This window comes from Salminus brasiliensis, chromosome 10, assembly GCF_030463535.1.
Source record: "Salminus brasiliensis chromosome 10, fSalBra1.hap2, whole genome shotgun sequence".
Taxonomy (NCBI): domain Eukaryota; kingdom Metazoa; phylum Chordata; class Actinopteri; order Characiformes; family Bryconidae; genus Salminus; species Salminus brasiliensis.
Window position 1 is genome coordinate 17,271,768 of NC_132887.1, and position 9,487 is coordinate 17,281,254.

General features: G+C 40.6%; 1 protein-coding gene across 2 annotated transcripts; it reads right to left on the reverse strand.

Moving 5' to 3' along the window:
• Positions 1 to 1,026: 1,026 nt before the first annotated feature.
• Positions 1,027 to 7,839, reverse strand: naa30 (N-alpha-acetyltransferase 30, NatC catalytic subunit). 2 transcript variants are annotated; one of them, XM_072689523.1, is made up of 5 exons: positions 6,975 to 7,839; positions 6,844 to 6,880; positions 5,201 to 5,324; positions 4,535 to 4,590; positions 4,216 to 4,341 (listed from the first exon to the last, which is right to left on the reverse strand). In XM_072689523.1, the coding sequence occupies exons 1-5, from the start codon at positions 7,648 to 7,650 to the stop codon at positions 4,302 to 4,304; spliced, it is 933 nt and encodes a 310-aa protein (XP_072545624.1). In that variant the 5' UTR covers positions 7,651 to 7,839; the 3' UTR covers positions 4,216 to 4,301. The 2 variants fall into 2 exon arrangements, with proteins under 2 accessions (XP_072545623.1, XP_072545624.1); XM_072689522.1 differs by having other exon boundaries at positions 1,027 to 4,341; positions 6,844 to 7,839.
• Between the last annotated feature and the right edge of the window lie 1,648 nt (positions 7,840 to 9,487).

Below are 9,487 nucleotides of genomic sequence, written 5' to 3' on the forward strand. Positions count from 1 at the left end.
TGTTTGTATTAGTCCAATGGAGAGAACTGTGCTTATCCACAGTAAGGGAGTATTTGTTTTGGGAGTGAACCATTTTGGTGGTATGACTTACTGCCACATCAATGAAATACTACTACCAAATCAGCCTAGGTTTTTTCTATTTTGATCACAAAGCTGATTTGATTTGATGAAGTGGAGAGTCTTTGTAAACACTTGTCAATGAGTTTTATTTTTAGGTGTGCTGTATTAGAAGATTGACTGTGCTTTACAAATCTTTTTTTTTTCTTACAAATTACAATGTTGAATCTAAATATTATTTTAATAATAGTGCCAGTCAAAAGCACCCTCGATATCTATACTTCCATTGTAAAACCCCTCAAATATCCAACAAGTACAAGCACAGTATGGTGGCCTTCCTATTCCTATTCCCAGCCATACAGAAAACAATAAGCCTGCTCCTAGTGAATGGTTCCCAGCTGACAATTATCATGATAAAATACACATTCAGCCTATTGGGAGTACAGCTGTCTTCTCTTTGCCCAATAGAAATATGAATTCTAACAGCGATTTAAATGGGTTTAATCACAAATGCAAATTAGCAACAACGAATAATCAAGTATCTGTTTCTGCAGGGTACATAATATTGCACTTCCAGCTGTATTAGATTTTGTGAGAGATCACTACATGGCAAGTAAGTATAAAATTGGGCACAATTTTTTAAATGTATTGTTCAGTAGGTGCTGCTCATTTCTTCTCATGTGACTGATGATGGTTCTCTAAGAGGTCCCCCAGTCTAGAGGTTGGTACAATTTGAGAGCGGAGGCAGGCACAACACATGGTTGAAGCAGGGTGCAGCGGATATTAAAAATCAAGCCTTTGTAGACCCCTGCGTCAGACAATCAACAATTTTGTTCGATCCCAGCTCCCAACACAGTGACGGAACAAAACTGTGAACCATCTACGAGGCCTACAAAAACTGGTATGAGAACCACTGATCACGTAAATCCCTGTATCACTAATTGTCATCATTTAACAAACCACTCCACATTTGCAATAAAAATCAAATAATTTATTTATACTTTTAAACAAAGTCTGTTTGTCCACTTGAAATCAAAGAAAACTTGCAAGACACTTTGTAAGAGGTGAGAGAGTGGAAGAGGGGTGGGAGGATATAAACCAACATGCAGACCTCTCTGTTCTGCTTAGTTGAATGCAGCTCTGACTGAGGTGCAGGTCTCATTTGTCCAAAGCCATAGCTGTCAGATGGAAAGTATCACACATACACAACAGAAATTCGAATGTTTGTGATGACCAGAATTATCTTAAAGTACAGATCCATTGACCCTTCCTTGAAGAAACTGCTACCACGAAACACACATCAGATTATCGCTCACTCCTACTTAGAGATGACCCATCAGAACGTGGTCGTATCCAGCCAGAACCTGCCAGCTGTTGCCTAGAAGCTGTTGGGTCCTTCCGATGACCATTTGGCAGATCGCTCACATAAGTAAACTATGGAATTTTCAAGATGGCAGTGCAACTTCAGAAAACAAATTTGCATCTCAAACAGCGCTCATTCATCCTGTAAGCGAACATGGCCTTTGTTTACAGCAAGATAAAACAAGCACTCAGCTGCCATACACAAACTATTGTTTCATTAGGCCAAAAGACTTGAGTTACTTCAGTTTTGGGCTGATGTCTAATACACTCCTAAAAGTACCTGGATGGTGCTTTTAAACAAAACTCTTAACTGGTATCGAACTTTTATATTAGGTGGAGGATCTTCCAACTTTAGAAAGGTTCTTCACACTCACAGATACTAAAAAACGGTTCTTCAAAGAAACCATCCACTGAAGTGGTTCTTCTATGGCATGGCTCCAAAGAACCCTTTTTTGGCACCTTTATTTTTATTTTTTTTTAAGAGCGTTGGCATATTCTGCACACAAGCGCTGAATGATGAGAGGGGGGCATTTGGGCAGTAACAACTCACATTTCCATCTCTCAGCAGCTATTCACATCCTGAAGGAGGCCAACCCCTTACAAACACAAATTGCCTCTGAAGTATATTGTGGTTTTTAATAATCATGGGGCCCTTAAAAGAAGCTCTTGACCAGGGCGAAGAGACCTGAAGGAGAACTGGACAGGAACCAAACACCTGAGCCCATTCCTTTTGAGAGTATACAGCATATGGCATGTGTCCAATATGCCTCTCCATGATTCAAGGCTTCACCTTTTAGATCTGTTCCTACAAACTTTTGGGTCTGCGCACACGCACACAAAAACAAATATACTTCAACACAAACGTTTATGTTCCAACATGCTCATCTGACTAATACTGGAGTCCAGCACCTCTGTACAAAGAAGGAAAACAAAACAAAAAAAAAAAAACAAACAAAACAAAAACCCAATCACTTCTTCCCACCAAAGACCTGCAAGAACTAAAATGTTTCTGATTACTCAAGAAGAACCAACAAACCAACAGCAAAGCACACTGGGGGTCTACCTGCATGAACACAAGAGAAAGCAAATCGGTATATCGGTGGGCCGAGAGAGAGGAGATAAAGAGAGAGAAAGAGACACGCACATACACAAAGACTTTTACCTTGCAGAGCGGGGTCTAAACGTATCATGGTCTTTGCACCCTGAACCTATTATATGCCCATAACACAAACTCTGCTGCACAGCTTATTAACAATTCATTTAGACTGTTGCATGTCCTAGTCAGCACTGAAAGTGGTTGATAATACAGAGTGGTGAGCTAGTTGTGTTAATATGCTGCCCCCTGCTGCTGAAGCAAAAGTAGGGCCGGGCAGCAAAGGTACCTCCTGTAAACAGTGTACAAAACTAGAAGGCTCATAGCATTCATAGCATACAGCACACTTGATTGCAGGTGTTTATTTTTCATTACTTAACTAATAACTCTGATCAGTTGCACACTTGGCAGTCTGTAAGAATCAACAACACAGAAGATAGCTGAATAATCCAATTCACAGCACTTCTCACAGCTTACTTCTCTGTTATTGCACGCCATTTTTAAAATCAGATCATCAAATGCCAAAAGGATATCTGTTTTGGAAATTGGTAGGTGTTGAAGAAAGTGCATCAAGAATAATTCTGGAGTAGGCTGAAATAATTGCTTGACTGTGAACGTATCACTTTAATTCATATAATGGTTCAACACCTTTTCCCTCCACAATTCTAAATAAATATTTCAGGTTTTTTGAAAAGGTAAAATGGGACAAATGGGATCAATCGCTCAACAAACAAGCACAAAAATCAATTTATGCATAAAGGAATGCAGTTTCCAAACTGCCTAATCGGACTAATCTAGCAGAGCTGAGACAAGGACAGCAATTACTGATAACAATCAAACATGAGTTTTCACTGCAAGTGAATTAAAATGCCAGTTTCTCTCTGTATGGACATTACGCTCCAAGTACGTGGTGGTGTCTTCCTTGAGCAGCTGCATTACTAAAATGGAGAGGTCTGCTCAGTCTACAAAAATCTGAACTAAAACAAACATAAAAGAATAGACCCCCATACACAAACACAAGCCAATGCTATCGGCTCTAACACAAGAACCTTCAATATCCCCATGAACCCTCTTACAAAGAAAACAAACAACAAAAAAAATAATAATAATGACGATAAGATCTGTTAGTGTAGTTCCTGTTTTTTCCTTTCCCCACATTTCTGTTAAGTTGTTTTGACCATAGAAGTTCATTTTTCCATCCCTCAGTTATAATAATAATTCATAAAAAATAAAAGTATAGTGGGGTGATTCCTTGTTTGTTTTTTTGTTGAAGTAGCCCGATACAATTCGCCAAGACTCCTAGAGGTGATGCTAATGTCCCGCCCAGTCATTCTTCAATGGCTGGTGCAATCGCACAGCGACCAGCAATCAGGCCTTCGTCTAAGACGTCACAGTGCAAAGTCACCAGCTCTTCCTCTTCGGAGTCAATGACGGCTCTCGAATACTAGCACCCGCACCTTTTTTTTTTTCTTTTTTCTTTTTTTTTTTGCAATAACTTCTTTCACTCGCAGAAAGGTACTTAAAACTCTTTATTACATTTTGCTCATTTTTCATGCGAGCCTGCCTCCTCTTTGTGGCTCGCTGGAGGCTGACTCGCCATACTCACTGAAAGAACGCAGCTCTTCCGGGCTGGGGCAGAGGGACAGGAGGACAGAGGACCAAAGGGAGAGTTGAGGAGGTTACGGGTGGACTCAGCGTAGCCAGAGTTTGAGCCGGAGAGCATCCACTCCATTTAAATAGTATCTGAAGAGCCGCTTGTCCCTGACAAACCCTAGGTTCTCATAAAGTTTCAGGGCAGATTTGTTGGTGATTTCAGTTTCCAGCACCACCTGTACAAGACGACAGAGGGGAAGGGGAGTCCAACAACAGCATCAGCAGTATGCAGAAATACACACATTATTTGGCTTTTATAGCATTAAGCGCAACTGCTATTACCAAAATGTGGACTTGATGAACTAGATCACATCAATACATCAAGAAATTTCAATTACAAAACAAGCTGGAATTTGGGTAACCTCCTACCTCATCACAGTCCCCATCCACCATGGCATAGATTGCCTTTTTAACAAGGTTAGTACCTGAAACAACAAAAGGAAAAGACTTTTAATTATGATTAAATATACAATAACCATCAGATCTAAACTAACTTCTACAGAGGATAATCACTACCTTGAGCAACATGTGCTACAAAGAACAGAATAAGCATTACAAACTAAATAAAAGAGCACAGTACAGCCCAGTAGATTAGATAACTGTACTCTATTAAACCTCAATGGAAATTTGTCAGCAGGTTAACTAAAGTCATATTTAATACAATGACTTTGACCATTCCAAGTTACTCACAAGCAGAAACTTATGCAAATGTAACAGAACATGTACTTGACTCTGACCCTAAAATGCTTATAAGATTATGCTTTGCATGTCCATATGGGTTCAAATACAAAACGCAGGTTAGGCAGGGGTTGGTGTCCGGTGTCACACTGTCAGAAACCACACAAGCAGGACTATTAGCTATTAACTGACGTGATCTTGACATTGTGTAGGCCATGCAGCCTGTACACTGCTTTACTGTGTGTATACGTTTCCATTGCTCATCTAAATGCCTACCTTTATTCTAAAGATATGTGAAAAATGTTACTCCGTGTGAAAGAGATTATCCCATTCATAAAAAATAAAAAACACGCATACCAATGCCTTTCCTGCGAAATTTGGAGTCCACAGCAAGCATGGCAATGTAGCCTCGCCTGAACATCTTCTTGTGCATGTCCAGCTTGCACACAATGGCACCAACACAATTTTTCTCCACCATTGCCTGCGGCAGCATTAGAAGGAAACCATAATCAACACGATTTTTATATCCGTACGTAGCAATACACTAATTTCTTACCATAGCCAGGATTTACAGCTATCTGGGAAGTAGAGCTGCATGACATTGGAAAAACTAACACTGCATTTTTTCTGCAATATATATATTATATAAGAACTATTATCATATATATTATGCCATTAAAATATACAGGAATTGTCATCAGAAGTCAAATGATCCAAGATGTCACTATAATATTAATACACTCTGTGTATCCAAGATTTAAGTACAATAAAGTACAATATTTTCCTTTCGCACCAGGCAGCAAAAAAGTTGTAATTTTTAATTAAAATATTAAAATATGAAACAATGTCTCACATTTGATTGATTAAAATATGTTCATTTAGAATGTCAGCAATATGAGATCAAAGTGCAAAGTCATGAGATACTAGAGTATTTGTTTATGAAAAATGAGTGTGCACAGAATGCAAAACGACATTTATGGCAGTTAGGCATTTTGTTTTTTGTTTTTTTACTGGGGATGCAACGATCCGATATTAGGGTTGGGTATCGGTCACGACATTAACAAAATTAGCTGAATCGGGTATCAAATAATTAGGCCGATTCATGAAACCGATCCTTTTAATTTGGTGGTGTGAAACTGCACTAAATGTGCAAATAAATAAAATGACAATTTAGTAAATTTATATCTAGGTGTAATTTGTTATATAAAGTAATGTCTAAAGTAATGATGCCTTAATTCTCTCCCACATGGTGAGGTATACGGTTTATTTATTCAGCAATAGTACTGGATCGGTATCGGGTATCGACTGATGTGCAAAGTTTATGTATCGTATCGGAACTGGAAAAAAAAAAAAACGGATCTGTGCATCCCTAGTTTTTACGTATTACATTGATACTTGGATGAAAGTTTACAGAGTAAAAAAAGAGCTTCACATTTGCTTTTCTTAGTTAAGTTTATAGAAGTGTAAAAGTAACCTGAGCTGCCAGGTCCTTGGGTCTTACTACAGAGGACTGTAGTACACTTCTCTGACCCTTTTTTTTTTAATTATTTGACCACTTGTCAGTCAGTTCAAGTCAACACTAACATCAAGTTCAAGTGTCAAACTGCCCCCACTGATTCATAGTGTGCTATATTTTATTATGGTAAAATTCTAACCTCTACTAATGTCCCTGTCATCACTGTTAAAAAGCCCCTTATACATGGATACGTGCAGGCGCTGCAAGGTTGCTGCTGCAGGGCGTCAGTTCACAGGAGGCTACCGAAAATGTTATCATCGAGGAGATGTTTTCAGAACTTCAAAGTTAAAAGAAATGAGAAGCATCGATTCGTACCGTCAGGTTTAGACACGGTAGCTACCTCTTAGTGAGGTGGTGAAACAGGCTAACGCTAGCGGCTTTTACCACAAAACAACCATGCTAGCGCTAGCGTAGCTAGCACCAACATGCTCTAGCTAGCTGACTACTGGTGAGCACTGACAGAAGACCAGGGAGTTCTACATACCAGAAAGCAGAGCTGTGGCCAGTTGTGGATGAAGTACCTATACGTGTATATCGAATAAGGTTCAGACAAGTCTTTAGTTATGAGTCTTATTATATCTGGCATTTGCAACTCTGACTCGTATCTCACGTAACTGATGTCGCTATCGCTCGTTTGCCCCTCCGTCAGTGACAGGTTTGCCATCTGAGCCACCGGGGCCTCTTCCTCAACAGCGCCCTGCGACCTCCGGCCTTTACTGCCATCGTCGGACGCTACCTCCCGGCCCTCGCCGCCGGTGAAGGACGAGTTACCGACAGTCCTGCTGTTCACAACCGCTGTGCACGTACTACTACTACCGCTCTCGGGTTCAGCTGCAATGCTGACTCCGTTGTTCGGGACCGAGTGGCTTTCGCATTCGTTGTTCGTGAAGCCGCTTGCCGAGCGCTCGCCCTGCTGCGTCTCCACCGGGCCGTCCAAGCGCTCCGAAACGTCCGCCCTGTGCACCGGGTGCTGGACGTGGTTGGGGACCGGGATGCGGCTGCACTGCTCGCCGTTCTCCTCCTCCTCCTCCTCCTCTTCCTCCTCCGTGTGCTCGCCTACGCCGTTCAGCTGTGTCAGCGAGGAGTTCGGGTGGACGTTGTTCTGCTTCGGCTTAATTATCCCTCTGGGCTCCGTCGCGTGTTGCTGCTCATTCCCCAGACTTAAAACGTCCCCTCGACCGCGCTCCAGTTTTTCATTGTGCCCCAAGAATGAGCAGCCGTCGACGGGCAGCGGTATAATTTCGGCCGGGGATGCAGACAGCGCGTTAGGCCCAGGCGGCACTTCAGCCATTCCACTGCATACAGTAAGTGTGAAAACAAAAGAACGGGGCCCAAACCAAGCGCTCGGTGTACAGGCCAAGTAAGTGAAACACCCGCCTGATTTCTCGTGACGGTAAAAGAATAAAAGAAGCAGATATCTCTAAATTGGTGAGCTATCTCGTGTCCCCTCTAGCCATTACTCAACCTACTCCACACTAGCTGGCCTATCATCTGCCGCAAGGCAGGTTTGACGGTTTACGACACATGCAGACTTCTGGGAAATGTAGTATTTCCTCTTAGACTTGCAACGAGGAACTCAACGTGAAAACTGCAATTAATTAAAGCTGGCATTTTGACGAAAATCTAGAGATCTGATGGCATTCTCCTTTGTGTACCATTGATAGAGCTGATTAATTAATACAGTTTATTAATATCCTCACTGGACAAAGCCTGTCTTGAGGCTACAGCTAATGTATACGAACTTCCCTTTTTCGTCAGAGCTTTTCAAAAGCAACCACTAGGTGGACCAGTATGTTTAACAATTGGATTGGACTTGGACCACTGGACTAAGTTCAATACTTTGTAGTATGTTATAATTACTCTCTTTGTGTTGAACTTACATTAATCAGGTGAGAAATTGTACTTAAGTGGAACTTAGCTGAGTTAAAGTGGAATGTTGCACCCAAAGTAGAAAAAAGAACCAATATCTACATTTCAATATACTGATGTAGCGACTAATAGGAGGTAAGTCTTAACATAACAATACATTTGTATAGTTGGGGATCATTTTTGAACAGCGGATTGTGATATATCAATGTAGAGAAATAAAGAAGCCGTACCACAAGATGCAAAGCACTCATTGCCAGTAAGAATCAAATGGCAAAATTTGGAAATTGCAAAGAAATACTACGATACCTTTTTGATTCCGGTTTATAGCCCATTAGATCAAGATTAACCTTGATTAAAGTTGATGAAAAGTTCTAATCTAATGCCTCATATTTATCTCTTTATCTCAAACCTAAAGGTCTTTGGCTAATTAACTGGTTTTGTCATTCCATTAATTTTATTACATGAAAAATACAACTTTGTCATTATTTCATCTGGATTTTGTTGTGGCTGCTTAGAGACATTGGAGCATTATGTAAGTGATGTAAGACTTTCACAAACTCAAATGACACTGCTGATTACTTCTTATTGCTACTTTGTAGAAGAATGTTTTAACCACGGCCAGCTGTTGTAAATGCACAGTTTTTTTTTGTTGTTGTAAATGCACAGTTTTAATTAAGAAGCAGTAGGGCTGCCCTTGACTCAAGGAGCCAGTCAGTGGGAATCCTGTCTGACGTACCTGAACTCTCATACATGTAAAGTATTAAGATAAGTCCCAGAGTGAATGCTGCCTGCTTCTACACAATGTATAAGTGAAGTGTATCTTGTGGTGAAGAGACTGATGCGATCAAGCCAATAGATTGGTCATGGTCAATGGGTTTCCAAGGAGGAAATCCCTGTGAGAACACAGCCTTGCTATGTCAAAATGACAGAGACAGCGACTATGGCAATGATGGACAATGAAGCTTAACACAAAGGCTTACCTCTGTGGAGAGTGCTCGGCTGGCTGCAGTGCTCTTTTGTGCTCTGCGGCCTCATCTGTGGGACCCCCCCAATGCAAATTCTAGGCCAAAACAATTCATAATACTAATAGCTTTCGGTAAGAATTCCATTGCACTAAAACTTGATCAAAAACAGCAAGGGAACACTGAATTTAAAATAGTGTACCCTTCAATGTCTAATACTAATAAACTATAATGTATAAACAAAATGTAAATGCTTTTGTTTATTATTTAGCCTTAAAAATGACAAATACTCAAATC